General features: G+C 38.1%; 1 protein-coding gene across 5 annotated transcripts in view; it reads right to left on the bottom strand.

Annotated features, from left to right (window-relative positions):
- Window positions 1-8,657: 8,657 nt before the first annotated feature.
- Window positions 8,658-25,641, bottom strand: part of SLC38A6 (solute carrier family 38 member 6) — a 73,800-nt gene continuing 56,816 nt past the window's right edge. Inside the window, exons 7-16 of one of the 5 annotated variants that reach the window (XM_053602562.1) lie at window positions 25,063-25,145; window positions 24,505-24,563; window positions 19,698-19,763; window positions 19,399-19,452; window positions 17,505-17,584; window positions 16,662-16,762; window positions 11,496-11,620; window positions 10,044-10,188; window positions 9,844-9,938; window positions 9,536-9,650 (exon numbers count right to left, since the gene is read on the bottom strand). In XM_053602562.1, the coding sequence (XP_053458537.1) occupies window positions 9,570-9,650; window positions 9,844-9,938; window positions 10,044-10,188; window positions 11,496-11,620; window positions 16,662-16,762; window positions 17,505-17,584; window positions 19,399-19,452; window positions 19,698-19,763; window positions 24,505-24,563; window positions 25,063-25,145 (889 nt within the window). In that variant the 3' untranslated portion in view covers window positions 9,536-9,569. Of the gene's footprint in view, window positions 9,651-9,843; window positions 9,974-10,043; window positions 10,189-11,495; window positions 11,621-16,661; window positions 16,763-17,504; window positions 17,585-19,398; window positions 19,453-19,697; window positions 19,764-24,504; window positions 24,564-25,062; window positions 25,146-25,641 lie in introns of those variants that run through there. The other 4 variants (XM_053602563.1, XM_053602561.1, XM_053602559.1 and 1 more) reach the window with 4 other exon arrangements.

Genomic DNA, 25,641 nt, shown 5'->3' with positions numbered 1-25,641 from the left:
ACCAGCAGAGGTGTGAATTACCCCCATTCATCTTAATGGAGTGTTAACTTCAAAGGCTAGTTTTAACCATTTAAATGCTAAGCTCATGAGTAAACATTCTGGTACAAAAAAAATAAAAGTACAATTTAAACATTCACCCTCAATATACCAAAGTTATTCACAGTCTTAGCACTTACTCTTTTAATTTAGCAAATAAGTCTCTAAATGTTAGAAAAGTGTACATTTTGTCCTTTACTTAGGTTTGTTTTAAATAGTTATTACCTAATAAATTATGAACATTAAGCCCATACTGAGAAGGCCCATATTTCTCAGGAAAAATTCCAAGGGGTGCCCGGAACAAAGTTTGTTGGTAATCTCAGTGAAAGGGGCACTGCTCTCACCAGCCCTCTTTTTAACTTCCTCTGAACTTACAAAGAAAGTTGTGGCTCTGAACAGGTAACTAGATAGGGCAGAACATTAAAGCAAAATAACGAACACCTCCACACATCATTTTTCTTGATATTAACTAAGTTTTGCATAGAGTGTTGAATGGGTATCTAGTCTCTTTGCAAACCTCCTATGGTCCTGTCCCAGGAGGTGACAAATGTATTGATTGACGTCCAGCTGTCATCACACTTAACATTTGCCCAGGGATCATTCTGGCATCTGTTGCAGCTGTAGGGGTATTTCGGTATTACTGGAGATAGATTTATTTAAGCATTGAAAACCTATTTGCATTTTGATCCATAATTTCATGAACAGTAACAGAGGGTACTAGCAGTAAGTAGTCCATCAGACTGACTGGTCCGGCTGACCTGAAGCCCCATGGAGGTCGTGCCTGGCTGTGCTCCTGGGCCGCAGTAAGTGCCTGGCTTCAAGAGGCAATGGCAGGAGAGAGCAGCCAGGTACAACTGTGGGAAAGCACTAAACCCTGCCCGGGGCCAGTTCCCCTGTGAGTGCAGACTCCGAAGAGGACAGTCATGCACGATGGAAGATGAAGACCTTCAAGACACACTTCTATGACCTTGTGGAAAGCAGATGATCGAAGAAAGGAAACAAACATCTAATCTATTAAAAGAGTCTGCTTTGGTCTGCACCTAATTGCAGCCATTAATCCACTCAGCACGACCTTGTCTAACAGGCATTAATTCCACCTGACAGATGTGCAAGTGGAGGCGTCGAGAGGTTGAGTGCTGTGCCTTTCATTGAGATGTGGATCCAAGTCTTTCTTTTCCTATTACACCAAGCTATTTTCAAGTTGCCAACGAAGTACCTTCTGTCTAAAGAGAACCTTAGCTGTCAGTTTCCCAAGTGAGAAGTGACGGGGCACCTGGGAAAGTACACATTTGCTCACATGAAAATTGGCACTTTGCACGCAATGTCCTACTTCACACGTGTTCCAGGACAGGGTTACATTTCTAGTGATACACTTTGGCTTTGGGAGGCTGTGAATAATATGCCCTTTATATAGAATAGCCCCAGGAGGAGTGTCCTCTCTTCAGACTTCCAACCAGCAATAAGCCATGGCAAAGGGAAGTCTGCCCTGATCTGCAGCCTCCGAACAAAACGGATACATCCCTGAAGGTCATACTGGGCAGAAACAGAGGAAAAATATGAAAAAAGAAGAAAAATAGATAAAAATGATCACTATTTTTTTCTCTTAAGTAGAATGTCACGTTTTACTTTATTTTATTTTTTTTTGAGACGGTCTCACTATGTTGCCCTCAGTAGAGTGCTTTGGCGTCACAGCTCACAGCAACCTTAAATTCTTGGGCTTAAGCGATTCTCTTGCCTCAGCCTCCCAAGTATCTGGGACTATAGGCGCCCGCCACAACACCCGGCTATTTGTTGTTGTTGTCATTGTAGTTGTCATTGTTTAGCAGACCTGGGCCAGGCTCCAACCCGCCAGCCCCAGTGCATGAAGCCGGTGCCCTAACCACTAAGAATGGGCGCTGAGCCATTGTCATGTGGTTTAGTGCAAACAGAAAGCACAGAGAACTCTGAAGTCCACAGCCAGTCGGTCTTATGAGAATACAAAGTTCAGCCTTACAATGAACAGCAGAGGAAAATCACACAAGGTTTTGGATAGGATTTGGAGGCAGGGCAAAATACCAAGTAGAATGATCAGCTTTGTTATTAGTGACTGATGCTGACATTAACTCACAAGCTAAGATTCGATTTTGTATAGAAACTTAATACACTGATTTCTTAAAAAATAAACAAACAAAAGATTGACCCAATATATTTACGAAAATAAAAAACTTCTGCTCTGTGAAAATCATTGTTAAGAGAATAAAAAGGAAAGCCAAGGTCTGGGAGGAAATCTTCTCAAAACACATACTCACAGGGGACCGATATCTAAAATATACAGATAAAGCTTAACAGGGAGAAAACAACGCTATGTTAAAAACGAGCAGCTGATAGCATGAGCCTGTAGTTGCAGCTACTCCAGAGGCTAAATCACAAGGCTCACTCAATCCTGGAGTCCAAATCTAACCTAGGTAACATAGTAACAGAGCAAGCGTGTCATCTTCTTAAGACAAAAAAATAGGCAAAAGAATTGAACAGATACTTCACCAAAGAAAATAAACAAATGGCAAATAAGCATATAAAAAGATGCTCAACATCAGGCGTCACTAAGGAATTGCAAATTGAAAGAAGGTGACACAACTACACATTTATTAGCAAAAATCCAAAATGTTGACGCCAAATGCTGGTGAGGATGTGAGGCGACAGGGACTCCCTTCACTGATGGTAGGAATGCCAAACCTACAGCCACTCTGGAAGGCAGTGTGGCAGTTTCTAATAAAAGTAAACATATTCTTAGGAACCGGGCCAGGTAGCTCTGAGGAAACATGCTGTGAGTTCAAGCTGGTTCTCAGGGTACATGGCAAGACAGAAAAGAGAAGTAAGCCACAGGATGTATGGTGTTTGTATCCAAAATCCACAGCAGGAGTCATGGTGAGATTCTAAGACACCATCGCTGGAAGATATACCCTAGATTTAATAAGAGCTTTCAAGCGGGAAAGGAAAGAATATTAAGTATTTATCAATTGTAAAATGCACTCCAATTGAAGAAATGGTAAAATGTGAAAAAGTATTCATGCAATGAAGGAAAACTAGCAGTAGAGATTCTGTCTCATAGAAACTCAGCCACTGGGAGGCGGAGCAAGATGGCGGCCGAGTAACAGCTTCCTTGCATCTGGGCACCGTGAGTCTGGGGAGATAGGACTCCAGGCATCTCTGGCTGGCGTGACCTGCCTATCATCACCCCTGCGAGGATACAGGGAGTCAGCGAGAGACTTCTGGACCCTAAGAGGAGGACTAAAACAGTGGAAAACTGGCAAGTGGTCGCGTCTGTTCAATCCGTCTAAACGCGCCCACAACTTCCACAGGCACGAGAACTTAAAGAGCAAGAGGAAGTGAAAGGAAAATTAGGGCAAGGAAACAGATAAAAGAAATCACTCATGAGGAAGAATCAGCAGAAAACTACAGGCAACATGAAGAACCAGTCCAGAACAACCCCGCCAAGGGACCATGAGGTAGCTACTGCAGATGATTCCACCTATAAAGAAATGTTAGGAATGAAGAAAGGGAATTTAGAATACATATGTTGAAAACAATGAAAGAAATGATGGAAACAATGAAGGAAACTGCTAATAAAGTGGAAAATAACCAAAAGGAAATCCAAAAACAGAATCAAATAAGAGATGAACGATATGAAGAATATAAAAAGGATATAGCAGAGCTGAAGGAACTGAAACAGTCAATTAGGGAACTTAAAGATGCAATGGAAAGTATCAGCAACAGGTTAGACCATGCAGAAGAAAGAATTTCAGAGGTAGAAGACAAAGTTCTTGAGATAACTCAGATAGTAAAAGAGGCAGAAAAGAAGAGAGAGAAAGCAGAACGTTCACTGTCAGAATTATGGGACTTTATGAAGCGTTCCAACATACGAGTTATAGGAATTCCAGAAGGGGAAGAAGAATGCCCCAGAGTAATGGAAGCCATACTAGAGAATATTATAAAAGAAAATTTCCCAAATATCACCAAAGATTCTGACACACTGCTTTCAGAGGGCTATAGGACCCCAGGTCGCCTCAACTCTAACCGAGCTTCTCCAAGACACATTGTGATGAAACTGTCCAAAGTCAAGACAAAAGAAAAGATTCTGCAAGCTGCCAGGAGTAAGCGCCAGTTGACCTACAGGGGCAAACCCATCAGAGTGACCGCAGACTTCTCTAATGAAACTTTCCAAGCAAGAAGACAATGGTCATCTATCTTTAATATACTTAAACAGAACAATTTCCAGCCCAGAATTCTGTACCCTGCTAAGCTAAGCTTAAAAATTGACGGAGAAATCAAATCATTTACGGATATACAAACATTGAGGAAATTTGCCACAACAAGACCAGCTTTACAGGAAATACTTCAACCTGTTCTGCACACTGACCACCACAATGAATCAGCAGCAAAGTAAGAACTCAGAAATTAAAGGACAGAACCTAACCTCCACACTGATGCAAAAGATAAAACTAAGCAATGGACACTCACCAAATAAGACGAAAAGAATACTACCACACTTATCAATTATCTCAATAAATGTTAATGGCTTGAATTCCCCACTGAAGAGACATAGATTGGCTGACTGGATTAAAAAACACAAGCCATCCATTTGCTGTCTGCAAGAAACACACCTGGCTTCAAAAGACAAATTAAAGGTCCGAGTCAAAGGTTGGAAGACAATTTTTTGGGCAAATGGAATTCAGAAGAAAAGAGGAGTTGCAATCTTATTTTCAGATACATGTGAATTTAAAGCAACTAAAGTCAAGAAAGACAAAGATGGTCACTTTATATTAGTCAAGGGAAAAATACAACAAGAAGACATTTCAATTCTAAATATTTATGCACCCAATTTAAATGCTCCCAGATTCTTGAAACAGACCTTACTCAGTCTGAGCAATATGATATCTGATAATACCATAATAACAGGGGACTTTAACACTCCTCTTACAGAGCTGGACAGATCCTCTAAACAGAAATTAAACAAAGATATAAGAGATTTAAATGAGACCCTGGAACAACTGTGCTTGAAAGACGCATATAGAACACTCCACCCCAAAGATAAAGAATATACATTCTTCTCATCACCCCATGGAACATTCTCCAAAATTGATCATATCCTGGGACACAAAACAAATATCAACAGAATCAAAAGAATTGAAATTTTACCTTGTATCTTCTCAGACCATAAGGCACTAAAGGTGGAACTCAACTCTAACAAAAATGCTCGACCCCACGCAAAGGCATGGAAATTAAACAATCTTCTGTTGAATAACAGATGGGTGCAGGAAGAAATAAAACAGGAAATCATTAACTTCCTTGAGCATAACAATAATGAAGACACAAGATACCAAAACATGTGGGATACGGCAAAAGCAGTTTTGAGAGGAAAATTCATCGCTTTAGATGCCTACATTCGAAAAACAGAAAGAGAGCGCATCAACAATCTCACAAGAGATCTTATGGAATTGGAAAAAGAAGAAAAATCTAAGCCTAAACTCAGTAGAAGAAAAGAAATATCCAAAATCAGAGATCAATGAAATTGAAAACATAAGAATCATTCAGAAAATTAATGAAACAAGGAGTTGGTTTTTTGAAAAAAAAAAAATAAATAAATAAAATAGATAAACCTTTGGCCAGACTAACGAGGAATAGAAAAGTAAAATCTCTAGTGACCTCAATCAGAAATGATAAAGGGGAGATAACAACTGATCCCACAGAGATACAAGAGATCATCTCTGAATACTACCAGAAACTCTATGCTCAGAAATTTGACAATGTGAAGGAAATGGATCAATATTTGGAATCACACCCTCTCCCTAGCCTCAGCCAGGAAGAAATAGAGCTCCTGAACAGACCAATTTCAAGCACTGAGGTCAAAGAAACAATAAAAAATCTTCCAACCAAAAAATGCCCTGGTCCAGATGGCTTCACTCCAGAATTCTATCAAACCTTCAAGGAAGAGCTTATTCCTGTACTGCAGAAATTATTCCAAAAAATTGAGGAAGAAGGAATCTTCCCCAACACATTCTATGAAGGAAACATCACCCTGATACCAAAACCAGGAAAAGACCCAAACAAAAAGGAGAATTTCGGACCAATCTCACTCATGAATACAGATGCAAAAATTTTCAACAAAATCCTAGCCAATATTACAGCTTATCATCAAAAAAGTCATTCATCATGATCAAGTAGGCTTCATCTCAGGGATGCAAGGCTGGTTTAACATACGCAAGTCCATAAACGTTATCCACCATATTAACAGAGCCAAAAATAAAGATCACATGATCCTCTCAATAGATGCGGAAAAAGCATTTGATAAAATCCAGCATCCTTTTCTAATTAGAACACTGAAGAGTATAGGCATAGGTGGCACATTTCTAAAACTGATTGAAGCTATCTATGACAAACCCACAGCCAATATTTTACTGAATGGAGTAAAACTGAAAGCTTTTCCTCTTACAACTGGAACCAGACAAGGTTGTCCTCTGTCACCTTTACTATTCAACATAGTGCTGGAAGTTCTAGCCAATACAATTAGGCAAGACAAGGAAATAAAGGGAATCCAAATGGGAGCAGAGGAGGTCAAACTCTCCCTCTTTGCTGACGACATGATCTTATACTTAGAGAACCCCAAAGACTCAACCCCAAGACTCTTAGAAGTCATCAAAAAATACAGTAATGTTTCAGGATATAAAATCAATGTCCACACGTCAGTAGCCTTTGTATACACCAATAACAGTCAAGATGAGAAGCTAATTAAGGACACAACTCCTTTCACCATAGTTTCTAAGAAAATGAAATACCTAGGAATATACCTAATGAAGGAGGTGAAGGACCTCTATAAAGAAAACTATGAAATCCTCAGAAAGGAAATAGCAGAGGATATTAACAAATAGAAGAACATACCATGCTCATGGACGGGAAGAATCAACATTGTTAAAATGTCTATACTTCCCAAAGCAATCTACCTATTCAATGCCATTCCTATCAAAATACCAACATCGTACTTTCAAGATTTGGAAAAAATGATTCTGCATTTTGTATGGAACTGGAAAAAACTCGGTATAGCTAAGGCAGTTCTTAGTAGTAAAAATAAAGCTGGGAGCATCAGCATACCAGATTTTAGTCTGTACTACAAAGCCATAGTGCTCAAGACAGCATGGTACTGGCACAAAAACAGAGACATAGACACTTGGAATCGAATTGAAAACCATGAAATGAAACTAACATCTTATAACCACCTAATCTTCGATAAACCAAACAAGAACATACCTTGGGGGAAAGACTCCCTATTCAATAAATGGTGTTGGGAGAACTGGATGTCTACATGTAAAAGACTGAAACTGGACTCACACCTTTCCCCACTCACAAAAATTGATTCAAGATGGATAAAGGACTTAAATTTAAGGCATGAAACAATAAAAATCCTCCAAGAAAGCATAGGAAAAACACTGGAAGATATTGGCCTGGGGAAAGACTTCATGAAGAAGACTGCCATGGCAATGGCAACAACAACAAAAATAAAAAAATGGGACTTCATTAAACTGAAAAGCTTCTGTACAGCTAAGGAGACAATAACCAAAGCAAAGAGACAACCTACACAATGGGAAAGGATATTTGCATATTTTCAATCAGACAAAAGCTTGATAACTAGGATCTATAGAGAACTCAAATTAATCCACATGAAAAAAGCCAACAATCCCATATATCAATGGGCAATGGACATGAATAGAACTTTCTCTAATGATGACAGACGAATGGCTAACAAACACATGAAAAAATGTTCATCATCTCTATATATTAGAGAAATGCAAATCAAAACAACCGGGAGATATCATCTAACCCCAGTGAGAATGGCCCACATCACAAAATCTCAAAACTGCAGATGCTGGCGTGGATGTGGAGAGAAGGGAACACTTTTACACTGCTGGTGGGACTGCAAACTAGTGCAACCTTTCTGGAAGGAAGTATGGAAAAACCTCAAAGCACTCAAGCTAGACCTCCCATTTGATCCTGCAATCCCATTACTGGGCATCTACCCAGAAGGAAAGAAATCCTTTTATCATAAGGACACTTGTACTAGACTGTTTATTGCAGCTCAATTTACAATCGCCAAAATGTGGAAACAGCCTAAATGCCCACCAACCCAGGAATGGATTAACAAACTGTGGTATATGTATACCCTGGAATACTATTCAGCCATTAAAAAAAATGGAGACTTTACATTCTTCGTATTAACCTGGATGGAAGTGGAAGACATTATTCTTAGTAAAGCATCACAAGAATGGAGAAACATGAATCCTATGTACTCAATTTTGATATGAGGACAATTAATGACAATTAAGGTTATGGGGGGGAGGAAAAGCAGAAAGAGGGATGGAGGGAGGGGGGTGGGGCCTTGGTGTGTGTCACACTTTATGGGGGCAAGACATGATTGCAAGAGGGACTTTACCTAACAATTGCAATCAGTGTAACCTGGCTTATTGTACCCTCAATGAATCCCCAACAATAAAAAAAAAAAAAAAATATTCCTACCGTGCACTGCAGCAACTGTGCTCCTTGGTATTTACTCAGACAAGCTGAAAACTTATGTCTACATACAAACGTGCACACAAGTTATTTCCAGCAGTTTTATTTGTAATTGCTGATACTCAGAAGCAACCAAGAGGAGAATGGAAAAACAAACTATGGTACATCTATACAACGGAATATTATTTGGTGCTAAAGAGAAATGAGTCATCAAACCTCAAAAAGATATAGCAGAGACTTAATTGCATATTGCTAAATGAAAAGGGCCTGTCTAAAAGAATACATGCTATCTGATCCCAATCACAGGACTTTCTGCAAGAGGCAAAGCCACGGAGACAGTAAAAAGATCAGTGGTTGCTAAGATGAGCCCTAAGTAAGGTAAACTATCACTTTCAGTTGGTAATAATACATCATATTTGCTCATCAAATGTAACCAAATACACCACACTAATGTAAGACATTGATAGTGAAAATGGGGTATTGGGAGAAAGGAGTTGCGTGTGAATTCTCTGCACTTTCTGCTCAATATTTCTGAAAACATAAAACTACCCTAAAAAATAAAGTCTTATAAGTGACCTGATACATTTCAGAGCATTTTGAGACTTCTTCTTATTTTGATTAAAACTGCTAATGCTCTAGGCTGGACCAACCCCCGAGCCAGAGCGAGACCCCCATCTCCAAAAATAGCCGGGCATTGTGGTGGACACCTGTCATCCCAGCTACTTGGAAGGCTGAGGCAAGAGGATCATTTGAAGCAAAGAGTTGGGTTGCTGTGAGCTATGATGCCACAGCACTCTACCAAGGGTGACAAAGTGAGACTCTGTCTCAAAAAAACAACAAAAAACAAAACTTCTATGCTCTCACTGTGGTTTTGTTCTGCTTTTCTGTTGATAACTTTTATAAAAATGTTATTTTTCATCCTGGGTAATCCTGGGTAATCCCTTCTTGCATATGGAGGTAAATTATTCTTCATAAAAAGCAGGAAAGTTTCTCCTTCATTTATTAATCCAATCAAAAATGATGAGGGTGAAGCTAAAATTCCCAACCAAAATTCCAAAGATGAGCAGAAGGAACGCCTGCAGAAATAAGGAAAGAGATAAGGAATTAGTGTATGTTTTAAACCTCTACCCTCCCCAATAATGTACTTTAAATTTTAAAATATATTGACTTTCTTGACATGATAAAATAATATAAAATGACACATTATTTCTTAAAAGAGAAAGAAGTTGTGTGTGAAACAACTTAAAAGAAAAAAACAAAACAACCTACCCCAAGCTTTTTCCATGAGAGAAAATCTTCTCTGCTAAGTTTAAGATAAAATAGTCCTGGGAATATAAAAATCAAACATGTTGATGTACTGGCACCTTTTAGTTGGAAGGAAGAAAAAAAAAGGACATTACTGGACTCGGATGTGACGGTAACACTTTTATCCATTTTATTACAAGGAGTTTTTGAAATAGAAAACTTACCAACTACACCAAATACATTTCTAATGTCAGGAACATATATTGCAAGTAAAACAATGACAACATTGAGCACTAGAGTGATCAAAGAATGGCGAATCCATGAGAATGAGGAATTGGAGAAAAGGAGCATCATTAAAGCTTTCCTGGCCTGCGACACAGAAAAAAATACAGCAAGTGTCAGAGACAAAATACTTGCCCAGAGAAGCATGTGTCTAGTAACCATGATATTCCTGCTCTCTAAACTATTTAGATTCCAAAATTACAGCATAAATTACTGTTACTATAAAGTATTTATACACAAAACTAAGTGTTCATACATATAAACCTAAGTGAGCTTCACAAAATTATTTTACTTTAATTATACAAAAATCTCACGTCATTTTTTTAGTTTGCATAATTTTTTTTTACCAGCAATAACACAGTATTGTGTTAAAATTTCAAAGAATCATTTTCATTAAATCCAACAGATAGAAAAACAAATAATTTAAAATAGAAGAAGAAATTGTACCAAGAGAAAGAAACACCCTTTTACTATTTTATTTTAGATTGTGTGTCACAGCATATAAATATGAAAAATCCTACAGAAGATCCTCTGAAAGTTGACCACCCAAGGATCTACAACAAACTGGTCAATATATAGAGTTGGTCAACATGAGAACTAGGCCTTGGTACATGTGGTGCATGTCTGGTCTGTGAACTTGAGGAGGGGGTCAAGGTACGGAGGTGGTTGCCTATGGAGGGTCTACTGTATTTCCCACTGCTAAGGCAGTAGCAGGCACTCAAGTCCCACAGAAATTTATCCGGCCCCCGTTGTAATCTTGGCACTGTAATCTGCCCAGGAAGGAGGCAAAAAATCTTGATGTCTCAGTTCTTAAATTCACTGTTTAAAGAAAGACTCAAGACATCCAAGCAGAAGCATTTCCACTCAAAGCCTTGTTTCCATTTCCTTAGAAAGTCTTGAGATCCTTACATTTAGCAGCCAGATGAAGAACACAAGTCTGTTCTGCTGCTTAAATTATAATTCTAGCACAAATAAAATATTTTGATTGAGACTAAACTAGAAAGTCTATGTGAAAATAAATGTACAGTAAAGCAGAAGGAACTTATTTTTGCTGACTTGACTTTTCCCTTTTCACACACATTCTTTCAAAAACAGAATCCAGAAGTAAAGGTGGAAAAAACCCCAAACTGAAGAAGTACAGTTCTAAATCGGAAACAATGAAGTGAGAGGCCATCAATCTAAACTAAATCTCAAAAGCACAAACTAGCTCAGAGGTTCATGGTTATCTTCCTGCTTTCATGGGGCCCTAGCAAGTACGGGGTCTTTCATCAGTTACTTTGCAAATGATAAGATACACAAAACCGATGTGATTCAAATGTCTACTCTGCAAAGAATTAGCATCGCCCGTCAGGATGGCGCTCCGCGAAGCAACCCAACCCTGTGAGAGAGCTTACGGGGAAGTGGATGAGCGGGACAGTCAGCAGCACGGACAGCAGGATGCACAGCTGCACAGTCACGACGACAACATCGTGTGGCGAGTATTTACTATAACCCTGGAGTAATTCTGACTCCACTTTGTCTGCAAGTGAACAAAGAATAAAAAGAGTCACCTCATAAACCATCAAGATGTTCATAACAGTAAAAATGATTTTCCTCTGTGCTAACGGATCTTAACAGATTTTTGATTGCCTTTACCTAACCCATCTCTGGCCTTTTTCCTATCCTATGAAACAGGGTCATCTTCTTGAAACATTATCCTTTTTTTTTCCTTTTAATAATATGAGAAGCCAAGACAGGCAGAATCTCTAAAATTACGACAGTGAATGGAATGTAAAAGTATCTCTTTAGAATGTTTCCATCATCAGACGGTTTCGAACATTGATGTTGTTTGTAAAGCACTTTCACGTGTATTGTTGTGTAGGCAGGTGGGCTCAAAAATATTAAATAACTTGCTGAAGATCACACAACACAAAGGGGCAGAGCCATTTTTTTTTGGTGCCAAAGCTTATACCTTTTCCTTAAAACCACAATGTTTTCCAGGATCTTACAATTTTGTTCAAGTTTTCTGCTTCATCAACATTTCATCTGTGGAGTCATCTTGCATAAAAAGAGACTAAAGTGTGGGGAAAGGGTTACTTCATAAGCCAGTGTGGTCGTCAGCGATGGGAGCCATGCGTGCTGACCAGGCTGTCCTCCAGGGCCTCCTTCCATTCTCACCCAGACAAGGGGGCTCACGACCCCGGCAGATCAAGGTCTGCAGATCAGTTTGTACTTAAAATAGAATGGTGCTTTTTAATTTGAGAGTATATGGTTTGGCAAGGATGCTTTGAGAGAAATAAAAAATAAATCAAACATACCTCTGTTCTCAAGAACTTAAATTTTAAAGTGGGGATGAGTACACAGAAATATACTAGAAAGTTTACACACATGTCCATACAAATGTGGCAAAAGAAGGTGCGGGGGGTGTCCAACATTTTTCTTCTGTGGCACATTGGAATGATAAGAGTCATTTGGAGCCACATATTAAATAAACAACGATAATGAAAGCTGATGGGCACAGAAAAAAGTCCAGGAGTACTTTCCATGATATCCGCCACCACAGAAAAGCAAAATGGTCCTCATATAATCTACATGTGGCCATGGGCTGTAGGGTGGACACCCCTGGAACTACAGAGAGCTACAGAGACTGTAAACTGCAACGTGCAGAGCAATGTTCAAATACTATTACATACCAGCGACCTAATACTCTGCACCTTTAAGGTGAGGACAGCAGTACACTGAGCACAGGGTCACCGAGGGCGTTAAGTGACTCAGCGCACCTGTGCTGACAGTCAAAGGTGCAGGAAGATGTTCTTCACAGGCGAGGAGCAGCACAGGCAACAGCACATCTGAGAAAAAGACGTGTCCCTAAGCACTACGGTGGCTGGAATACGGGGCTGGAAACGCATTGCAGACTGAGTAACCGGCCCTGTGTAGGTCTGGACCCCATCGGGTAGGCCGTGGAGATGCAATAACAATTTACAATAAACAGCGTAGGAGTGCAGACTGGAAAAGAGAGATCCACGTGGGGACAACAGGCCACTGTCATCACCTCGGAGAGGTCATGAGAATGTGAACGAGACGAGAAATAAATTAAATGAATGTAAAGACAGACTTTACACAACATGGGACTAACGGACTAAATGGGAGACTCAGAAGAGCCAGGAAAGCTGGATTCTATTTCCAAACCTGTGCGATACTTGTGAGTCTTTGGAGAAATAGAGCAAACTATTTTATTTCCAATTTCTGAATCATAAAATGAGCTATTAACACTTTTTGCTTAACAACCTCATAGACTTTTTGAATGGTCCAGTTATTATGCAACATTTGGGCGCTGGCCTGGCTCAGCAGAGGAACACCTTCTCTTCCTTACCATATGACACTTTAACATCTGTAATCAGAGGCAATATTACTAACCTAGGTAGAGACTTACAGGTCCCTTTAATCTGACAAAATTTAGAAATCAAACAAGCCTTGGGAGCTCTGTATAAAAGGATCCCACACAGATCCTGAAGCTTTAAGAACTAGATTACAAATTCAAAGTGTAAGTCACATGCCCACTTTCTACTTTTCCAGGGTGAAAACCTTTCTTCTGAGCCAGCCATTCTGTGCTCTCAGCTGAGCCTTAACATATGTAAGAGGTAGAAGACAGCATGCTTCTTTGACTTCAGACAAATCTCTACAAATCTCAGAAAGAACCTGGTAGTGATCTAAGCCAGGTATATATGCCATTGAAGTCAGGAGGTTGTCCTGTTAATATACACTGTCAAACAGGGTATTAAGTCTACAAAGATTATCCCAAAGTACAGAAAGAACACTGGATTAGTATTCAGGAAACCTGCCTATAATTCTGTGGCAGGTCACTTCACCTCTCTGGGCTTCAGTTTTCATTTATAAAATGAATTGAAAGGCTTAAGTCAAGGTTAGTCCTTCTGATAAGATCTCAGGCTCAATTAGCAATTTCTTCCTATAAGACAGAACTCCTGTTATCCTGACAGATACCATGGAAGGTTCTTCCTGGTTATGATGGACAACCCCAAAGGAGTCCCTGTGAAGAGCAAATCAGCATCTACATCTTCTGTCTTTAGAGACGAAATTGCTTTTATGTGATTTATTCTATCTATACACCTACAAATAATACAACTACCTATAATGTGGTTTTTCTTAGACGTCTATTTCTCCTTTATATAAAATATGGGTAGTCTGAAGAATTTGCATTGGTAGAAAAAGGATTAACTCAGAGCCAATATAACAGCTTTAAGTGATAACCAAGCAAATCCCTGTCTAGTAAACATTTCATTTACAGGATGAAAACCTTTAGTCTTTGTGTCCAAGCAACAATAACAGACAGACAGACAGACAGATGGATGCCTGGAACTTAAGTGAGCTAGATTTTTTCAAAAGTTTACTTTAACGGAAACTTGGACTGAAGGAAATCTGGGCTCTAAGGCATAATAAAGACATTGGCTTTGAAGACAGACAAGACCAGATTCAAGGCCCAACTCTGTTACTCATTAGCTGCAGGTGTCTGATCTAATTACTCAACCTAAACGAATGTATCCCATGTACCAACCTTGCAGAATTGTTATAAGGATTAAGTTAGGGAAAGTATATAAAATTACTGACACTTAAATGTTAGCTCAATAAATGTATCAGCATCCATCCCTCCATACCCCTTGCAATCTAAGCTTTCTCACAACTTCATACATCTCCTAACACCTCATAGTGATCCATGCAACTATGTCTCAACCATCTTGGATATTGGTAAGTCATCTGAAGTTTCCTCCAGACAGCTTTATTTATCTCTACAGAAGAGGGGGGAAGGTGTTTTGGGAGCTTTTTCTCAATGTTGCAGATTCCTAAATATAACAGTATTTGTCTAAGGTGACAATTTTAATTTTTTTAAAATACAACTATTCTGCTATACTAAATCTTTCTGAATCCTAAAAGACCCTGCTATAGTATCTTATTGATATAGACAAGTCTTATTGAATTAAAATCTGCATAAAACAAGCCCAATAGCCAAAAATGAGCTTATGTATTTCAAGAGTTTTGTTTTATCAACAATGATTAGAAAAGCTTGACGGTCTGTTTTGATTTCCTTTGCAGCATCTCCAACATGCTCATGTTGGAAATAAAGCTCTTCCCGGAGCTCCACCACTCTCTGCCATCTCACCCTGTGACAGTATAGAAATGCAAGGGCAGATTCAGATCAGTGAATGATCTTTATCACTGTTGAAATAATATAGAAATAGCTAGAAAAGAAGAACTACACAGAGCAATTATAATTTTTTCACAAACTAAAAACTCCAAGATAATATAGCATATATGCAAAAGTTACCTCATTTAGATTAAATTTTATTAAAGATACTAATAAGTATCTTGTTGACAGAGCATCTGAAATTATGAAACAATTACACTAATAATGATAATAACAGCAACACACCACTAGCAGTAGCTCTCGTTTGTAGAGGACTGTTATGTGCCGGATGCTGTGAGAGGCAGTTCACATACAACTCATTTCCTCCACAGGACAACCCTAAACAGTTACCCCATGTGACAGACCAGGACATGAGGATGTTGCAAGGTGAAGGATTCTGTTCAAGGTCATACAATTAGTAAGGAGTTATCTGGACCATATCTGTTAGATTTCAAATCCCACACTCTTTCCACTGTGTTTAAGAAAGGTAGTTGCATAAGTAAATATTGTCCAAAAACTTGTCAGATTTGGAAAATCTCTAGGGAGTAAGTACTGTTATCATTCACTAGGAATGTCTAAAACCTGAAGCAAGAGCACCAGGTCTCGGAAATCAGGGTCATGACAGCGAAGGACCATCCAAGTTGTTTATAAAAGTACTCAAAAACTAAAAAGTATATTCAGAATTTGATGAATTGAGTGTAACTTGTGTTATAATGTGCTTGTCTGCAAATTAAATAAGCATGTTTGTAAGTTAAACAAGAGAGTTTACGAGCTTTTTCTTGTTCTAGATTTTAAAATTGTACTTTTTCTTGAGATTTTTATCAGAAGAGAAAAAAATTAACATACAAAGCAGAAAATTTTTCCAAAATAAGTAAAAAAAAAAAAATTTATTTTGAATCTTGTGGGACCCTGGTCTTTAAAAAAAAATCATGGAGAAAGGTCGCAGTGCATCACAGAATGCAGCTCTGCTTACCCTGTGACAGGCAAGTCTGAAGGCAGAGAGGGCTGCTGGCTACCTGCCAACGACAGTCCCGTGGAAAACTCTTTTCTCAATGTCTTCTTTTGCAGTTAAGAAGACTGACTCTCCCCAGCCGCATCATCACTGCATTTTTTCTTGCAGAAACACATCAGTGTTCGTAGGCCTGAAGTTTTACTTAGGCATTTAAGAAAATTTTCATATGAAGTCATTAATCTTAAATTTGATCCACCTTTCTAAGACAAACAATCAAATATTTCAGGCCCCAGGAGCCACCACAGAACTACACTGGAATCTGACGTCTGAACAAATTAACTTACCAATAAAACATAAAAATAAACTCAGGTATGAAATCATCTATGTAACTGCTTGTTCTGTCATCCATAATTTAAAAAATATACTCACCATAAAAAGTAAGGTACCCAAAGAGCGCAGATATAAAATAAATGAGAAAACTTAAAGCGATGGCTGTATTGGTCACATTTTGCATTCTTTTCTTTGAAGGGCTAAAAGATAAAAATGGTAAAAGTAGAATCAGTGATCTAAATTACATCTAAAGAAACAAGTATCCCCCAAGCTAGTCAAGAGGACTCCTAGTCCATCAATAACTGTATACTAGAATTCTACATAAATCCCATGAAGAAATCTCAGTCACACAGGAAATGGAGGTGACAATGGAGTGACAGCTACCAGAGGAGGGAACAAAGAGAGGTTGGTTAAGGGGCACAAGGCTAATTAGACAGAAGAAATAAGTTCTAATGTTTATTAGTAGAGTAGGGTGACTTCAACTTGGCTACAAGAGAGGACTTAGAATGGACTCACATTCTGTGATGAGACCCTGAACACGCTGTCTCAGTCAGTACACATTCTACACACATAACCAAATTTCACAGGCACTCCACACGTACACAGGTTGCCATAAAGTTCACATGCAATTTAAAATAGACAGCACTTTAACTTGCACACAAACTTTATGGCCACCCCGTATTTGCAGTACGTACAAGTATAATGTATCAAATAAATAAATGAACATTTAATAAAAGACATCAGTATACGGACATTACACTTCTAGGACACACTCTCATCATGCACAGAACTAACCCTTGGTTGTCTGTTTTGTTTTAAACTAACACTTAGAATACAGTGATAGGAGGAAAGGGTTCACGGAGGAAAACGTCAGTCAGCCGGAAAGTCCTAGAGGTAAAAGGACACACAATACAGTTAAAATAGTCCAGGATTCTATGATACCTCTGAAGTTCACAGTATATGGGCAATACTGAGGTATGACAGAGAAAGGAGAAAGCCATGGTTGGTACGGCATAAGCACTCTGGAAGAAAAATTTTAAAAGACAATATCATTAAATGTTGCCTATTGAAACCACTTCTTCATTTGACAACAAACTCAATTTTTTAGGAAATCAATTTGATTAAATTTATTTCATCTTTCCCAAGTCATCTCTCTTTTTTTTCTTAAGTCATCTCTTTATAAAATAGGATTTTTTTTTTTTTTTTTTAAGAGAGACACTCCTATGGTCACCAGCCAAATGTTCCGCTCGATAGCTGGCTTGCTGGACTCTCCAGAGTACTTTCCAAACCACGCTGCTTTTATTACAATCACTGCTTCTTCTATGTTAGGTAGGTAAGATTAAACAAATTGAGGTAAGATAAATAATATTTAGGTAAGATAAAAACAACATTTTAGAAATATTATTATAATTGTCTTTCCCAATGAATGCACAATTTAAATACAACTTACTACCCTAAGAAGCAATTACAGTTAATACTTTTGAAACTTGTTTTCACCAACTCCATCCAACGGGGTACTGAGAATGAGTCGCACTGTAGCCTTGCAGCGTCTTTGATTAAGACACCTTTCAGTGGGAATGAGCATCACTCACCAAGACCTACGAACTCTCAAAAGATCCAATGGGGTACATAAGTATAGTGGTTCATTTTGCTCTTATTATTAGAATACTTTAAAAGAGCCAGAGGAAATTACAAAGCAAAAACAGTTACAATCTAAATGGAAATACCATCTTTACCAGATGGATAATGGTGGTTTATTTTCACTTTTCTGCTCTAAAAAAATTTCCCCTTAACTAATTTTAGGCTCTTCAACAAAAGAAGTTCCAGATGATGAAGACTTGTCTTGAGACATAATGCCTAGACTCCTAAAATATCTAATGGAGGCCAGGAGGAAGGAGCCTGTAGTATTTCCTGAGGCTGGAGTAAGGGAATGACAGTTTAATTCACAAAATCTCTTTCCTGGCTTGTCACTTATTCCACCTACATCTTTAAGGTGCATGGAGGTCTTTACCATGTAAGAGACGTGGTAACTTCTCATTTAAAACCTAGAGATAAAAATGAAAATTCTGCATAGAGAAGTAACCACAATAACATTCGATGCTAATACAGCAGGGGGAAGAGGGTCTAGCATGTGGAATCCACAAAACAGCGTCTCAGCAGCATCAGAACCAGCAGAGAGAGGACGCAGCGGGCAGCGGCCCGGCAGGCTGAGCTCTTCCGGGGTGGGAAAGCAGAGGCCGTCCAGATCCCAGTTCTCACGTCCTCTGCTGATGCTTGGGAGCCCTTGCAGGCATTTCCAGCATCCCAGGGCTCTTAGAGAAGGCAAAGGGATTTCCTCTTCTAGTCTCTGCTCCAGACGTCATAAATTTCAACTTTGGAATGTTGGCCAGAAGACATATTGGCAGGGCTCAATCACTGGTCCACTGATGAGGCTGTTTAGCTACAGACCAAGGTTCTACTCACAGGGGAGGAGTTTTTGATATAATTGGCTATTTAGCTTTACAAGTCCAGAGGGCAACAGGAAGTCTGTATCCACAGAGGAGCTTATTGGCCAGACCAGACATTCGGTAAATCTGTTCTTTTAGGCAGAAGCCCATTTAAAACAGGCTCCATTTAAAAGCATGCCAAAAAAAAAAAAAAAAAAGGACTGGCTGTTTCATAATGGGCCACCCTGTGTTAAATAATAGTATTCTTCTGGTAGGCAATCCTATACTTAGCACTTTCATGAAAATTAATTAGTTACAGGTACAAAGACCTAAGAGACCCTGTTACACAAACCTCTTAAAACTTGAAATGTGAAAAATCAACCAAAAGTATCTGTTAATAACTTACACACCTCTTTGGAGAAATGAAAGAGCTCTGGTTTACAATCATCTGTAGCATTTGGAATCTGTTTAAGAGTATTGAGGGGAAAAAGAAAAACCAACAGCCATTAAAATTCAGAATACCTCAATAAAAATGATGAATTTATTATTACTAGGTTTTTAAATCAAAATATTTCAAAACAAAGTTCCAAAATGCAATATAGCTATGACTTTTTCATTAGTTAGGAAAAAATAATCATTATTCCATTTTTAAGAAAAGTTTTAGTTTGAAATAAAAGGTAGAAACTGTAAAGATAATAAAGGCTGTTACCTGGAAGCATTCCTGTAAGTGATTTGATGCCAGAGGACAAGGGATCGACCATTTTTTAATTATTATCTGTAAAAATAAAGAGAATCAGCACTCAGATTATTTCCTATAAAATTAATAATAAATTGATATAAAATAGGTCAGCATGATTAATCTAATGCCATACTAAGTAAGATGCTAACAGAAGACTGTTGGTTATATAATTTTTCCCAGTTAGAATGGGGTCATCATTTAACAGGGTCACCGGTGGTGGAGGGTAGAGGCATGTGGTGGGGACGCAGGGGGCTCTGTGTGCTCATCCATTTAGTAAGGACTGACAATACTCGTCAACTTGCAAAACCAACAGCATCAAGGTATTTTTTTTGAAAGTACAACTCAAAATAGGAACATGATATTTTTAGTGACAGTTTTATAAAATACAGTCATTTATGAACCTGGTCTCAGGAGTGGACAGAGAAATACAGAGGGTGCCAAAAAATGCATACAGATTTTAAGAAAGGAAAAAATTGCATTAAATTTGTTATCCTCAATATACAGCAAAAGTGTTTGCTACCTTGGATCTTGTATCTCTTGTACCCGGGTCGTTGTGAAAGTTTGAGATATACAATCAAGAAATGTAAAGGCTGCAAGGACAGAAACCAATGTCCTCCCCGCAATGCCCCCACGAGCAGAGCAAGTTGCCTGAGCGCAGGCAGATCAACCCCAAAGGACGCTGCCGACTGCTGCATGAAATAATGGACTGTAACACAGCCTGTCTCAAATCTTTCATAGTGATCTATGTAATCATGGAAGTCAAACGTGGCTTAAGCAATAGAATTTTAATATAGTTCTATCTTTTCTTAAAATCTGTATACATTTTTGGGCACCCTCTGTATTCATAGCAGTTTGGGGGACGGTCACAGGCAGAAATAAGCAGACCTTATGCCAGTGGTTCTCAACCATAAAATTATTTTCATTGCTCTAGCAAAGAAATTTTATGGTTGGGGGTCACCACAACCTGAGGAACTGTATTAAAGGGTCGCGGCATTAGGAAGGTTGAGAACCACTGCCTTACGCAAAGGAGGAGCTCAGGGGTTTCTGATGGATGTGTAAGTGCTGCTCCTACTTACTGTTACAGGTTTATTTTATTTTATTTATTTTTATTTATTTATTTTTTTGCCAAATGTGGAGAAAGCTGGCTCGAGTAAGAGCATGTAACTACGGAACGTTAGCTGGTAAAATAAATTTTTAAAAACACTGAAAGAAGTCCAGAGGGATGCTGTTTCCCAGAATGAATCAATGAAAATGTTTCAGGACTTTCCTCTTAATTGTGGCCATCCTGTTCCTAGCCCTAGAGTTGTGGCTGTGTCAACATTACCATTGTTGCCTGGCTCTCAGGGCACATAATTACTCAGTAAATGTTTGCTCCAGGCTGAATCCAAATGGGCAAGGGAGAATAAAGGAAGGATTTGTCCTTTGCAAGAGACCAAGGAGTAAACACTATTCTCATTCTCATTGGGTATTTACCTCGTTTTGGATTTTTCATTAATTAAATCAAAAATTTATACAGTGACAGAACAAATCTAAAGAAAACATTTTTTATACTTTTTTTTTTTTTTTTTGGCCAGGGCTGGTAAAGAAAACATTTTTAGGAGTAAGTTTATGAGTGAACTAAAGAATCATTCTTAATTAAAGATCTCACCCCAAAACTTGATTGCCCCAAAACTGGGCAAGTTGCTTTGAATTATGAAGTTTTCAATAGGAAATAAAACTAGTCAACTTACCATACGAAGAGGAAAGAACATAATCAAAAGCAATAATCTTTTAAAAATTTTTTTCTGAGAAGTTCTCAATTTAAAAAAAAAAGGACCAGGGTAGGACCAGGGTAGGACCAGGCAGAAGCTGGAGAATCATCAAGGCTATTCCTGGTCTCTCTCTTCAGTCCTGCTGAAACTGCTCCAAACCCAGCCCCCCACTTTTCTCCCTTCCTACATACCGGGGGTGTCAGCAGAAATAGTCATGACTTGAGTACCTGCTGTGTACCGGGTACCATGTTATCAGCGGTTATTTCTCTGTAAATCCCAACCTCCAGCCTGCATGGTGGTATAGGGTGGACGGGAAGTACAGAGTGGGAAGAGACGCAGTGGGAAAAAGAGAAGATTAACAGGGAAGGAGGATCACTCCGGGGGTTAGAAAGACAAAAGGAAAAGGGAGATCATTAAAAATACGTGTTTACTTGTACAAAAGACCTCCCTTAGCTCCCCTACTAGATTGACAGATACTCACAGGAGCGTCCAGGTTAAACGTCCTTGCCCTCTGATGCCTAGCACAGTGCTCAACAGAGGGGAAGCTTCTGACTAATATTCACTTAAATAGTTCCCTATTTTGATTAGTGACCTATTGAAATATTGTTTAGAATACTAATCTGTATTTAAGACGGGACTTTTGGAAAGAATGACTATCACTTGTGTTCTAAAATGCACCAAAAAAGGTAAATTTACCCCAAAAGGTAAATCCATCTGGTTACCATCATTCTGAGCCACCAACAAAATTTTTTGTTAAAATTTTAGAGGGGTAAAATATTTATGTTAAAACTTTTTATGAAAATAAGAATCTGGGAAAACAGATAATAGGTTTTGATTTGCATTATTTGAAGAGTAAAATTAACAAAATAACTATTTTCTAGACTGGTATTTTAAAAATGTAATACAAATGTTGTACATATTTACAAACATTTCTGACAAGAAGAAATCAATACAGAAACTGGCATCCTTCAAAACATTTAGGGTTAGCACACACATTTCCTTTTCCTAACTGCTATGTATTCAAAAGTGACATTTAGAGAATCTGAAATAAATATGCCAATTAAAAAGAGCATTTTAAAAAGTATACAAAGAAATTTTCATTGTCCATTGCAGAGTACACTGTGCTCACAGGTAAGAATCTGAGCAGATGTTTATAAGGCAATACGATACACGCAGAATCAGGGTATTACTTCCATACGACGGCTACAGAGAAATCTGCATTGAATTAAAGAGTGTTTGCCATGACAAAAACTACGGCAGACGTAGTCTATGAGTACATTTCACCTGCTTCAAGCTATTGGTTATGAAACTGAATTAATCCTACCTATGCAGTGCTTGAACTGCCAGTTATCGGCCGAGGGAAAATCCAACATATTATCTCTACTCTCTACCGCTTCTCCTTAACACCCATCTGTTCATCTGGGCATGTAGGCCACTCCTAACTGCGTCTCGTGATATTCAAATTATAATGAAAATATTTACTGTTTCCCTCTTCAATATGAAGCCTACCAAGTGTTCATTTCATTCACTTATTTATAAGACACAAAGCAGACAATTGGGGAAGGAGAAGGAATGATTTCAATGTTGATAAATTCAACAAATGATTAAATTCAAACACTTAAATATTTTTAGTTTTAAGAGCATTCATTAGATTATAAACACTTGCATACACTGAAATCAGGTTGGCTTCCACTTTCTTTAAATAATTTAAAATTGTTTTATCCTTATGTCTCAGAAATAGTTTAGCCCAGGTTAATTGTCCCTTGGTTGTTTTGACAGCTTTGAGACCTGGCTCTATCATAAGGCTTAACTACTGTCTAGATACACCACCTTGCTCTGATGCATGCCAGTAACAGAGAAGAATTCAACCAAGCTTATGAAAAGGCCATGTGGATATGCATATTCTTGGCAAGTTAAAAATGTTTAACACTACTTAAGGTTTGACACTTAGCTACTGACTATGGAATAAACTGCCACACAAAGGGAAAAAAAAGGATTTTTAAACAATTTCACACAAAAAATGCTATCTTTAGGATGTTAAGATCCTTTTTGAAGGATTAAAAGGAAATAAATTCAAATACTCTTTTAAATTATTTTATAATTTCTAAGTAAGTTAAATTTGTTTTTTTTTTTTTTTTTTGCTTTTTTTATTTTTATTTTTTTAGAGGCAAAGTCTCACTTTGTCACCCTTGGTAGAGTGCTGTGGTGTCACAGCTCACAGCAACCTCCAGCTCTTGGGCTTATGCAATTCACTTGCCTCAGCCTTCCGAGTAGCTGGGACTACAGGCGCCTGCTACAACGTCCGGCTATTTTTTTGTCGTTGTTGTTGCAGTTTGGCCGGGGCTGGGTTTGAATCAGCCACCTTCGGTATATGGGGCCGGTATCCTACTCACTGAGCCACACGTGCCGCCCAAATAAGTTAAATTTGTTATCTGATACTTTCCTAAATTATAATACAAGTTAGTTAATTCAAAAATAAGAAATACATCCCATATGTAAAGAAAAATATTTATTTGCAGTAGTGTCTTTATGAGAACTTAGCTATGCTGAATCAACCAGATCTGAGAAGAGAACCCAGGCCCCCAGTTCTCTCTAGATCTCCTTAATAGAGAAAGTCCCAGAAGTTCTGGTTTCGTCAATGGAACAAAGTTTCAAAATTAAGATGCATAGTATCGAACAGATTTTATAGATTACACCCAGGGTGATTCTTCATCTAATATCATACAGAAATATACTGATATACTTACACAAAGAATTATAGTCCTACCCAAACAGTTTTAACAGAGTTGGCGTGCGCTCTCTCTAGTTAGCCACTTGGGATACTGAATTTGAAATGCTGCTCTAGCTAAGCCTCTTCAAAATAGATACAACAGAGGAAATCATTCTGTGGAACAAAATGCTTTTAATAACAATGAAATAAAATGGAATATCCTTTCCAACATACCACGGTTAAAAGAAAAAAGGCATTAACACAGTAAGTCCAATTTTTGTGAGGAGATAAGCAATGCATTATATTTTAAACTTACCACAAGAGCAAAGAACACCATAAAGAAAAATGATAAACTACTTGTGTAGCCAAGAAAGCCTGTAAAATAATAGTAAAATAAAAAGCAATTTATAAGGAAAGTGATCTTAACGTACTACTAAAGCTATACATCTTGGGTATGTTTTCTATTACAGTACTTGGTATCTGGGGCTTAGGGCTCAGAATACCAACATTCCAACTATCTGTCACTGATCATTTATGCGGCTCTGTACAGCAGAGTTGGAACTGGCTTACCACTAATGGTACGCTGTCAGGAAAGGCTGCTCTTTAATGTTCCACTGTAAAGATTTTATTTTACTGGGGCAGACAAAATACTACTGCAACCAAGTAATAGGTTAACTAGGCAGGACTGAAGGTTGAACAACCTAAAATAAGTCCAAGTTTAAAATTATTCTCAACCACCACCCTCTGCCAAAAATGTGGTACTGTAAAATTTAAAAGCCCCTCAATGTTTCTCTCCCTCCCACTTCCTCCACCCGCTTCCCTGCCTCCCTTTCTATTTTCTAAATAAACTATGCACTCTTTTATAAAGACTTACCGATTTTGGGAAGAAGTGCAAGAGGGAATACAACACCAACACAGATGACTACTAGTAGCGTTTGTCCATCAAGGTACCAAGACCTATTAGGAAAAAAGTTCTGTTTTAGGCCCAGGCCCCCAGTGTTTGTTCATACTTATAACTACATTACAACGACCCGTTAGGAAAAGCCTTTAGCCTTTTGTTAAAATGTTCTTATGGGATCCTATTAATTATTAATGAATTTACATGTAGAAAATGTATCAAAATGGTGAGATTTTCTACATGTAAATTCATTAATAATTAATGAATTACCAAATATTAAAAAATAAATACCAAAAAACCCCCAAAATACCAAAATAAATACCAAAAAAATTTACCAAATATTTAAAAATAAGATAACAATGTTAGCGAGGGTGATGAAGTGTGCAGAAAAATGGTAAAAGTATAAACTATACATTTCTGGAAAGCAATTTGGCAATAAATATACAGAACCTTCAAATAATTATATCCTTGAACACTTAGGAAGGTTATTAAAAAATAATCAGCAAGAACAAAGGTTTTTGTAAAAAGATATTTATTGAAAACATTTAAAATAAA

This window comes from Nycticebus coucang, chromosome 9 (genome assembly GCF_027406575.1).
Source record: "Nycticebus coucang isolate mNycCou1 chromosome 9, mNycCou1.pri, whole genome shotgun sequence".
In the NCBI taxonomy this organism is placed as follows: Eukaryota; Metazoa; Chordata; class Mammalia; order Primates; family Lorisidae; genus Nycticebus; species Nycticebus coucang.
The sequence above is the reverse complement of the archived record's forward strand: the minus strand, read 5'-3'. Positions and strand labels throughout refer to the sequence as shown.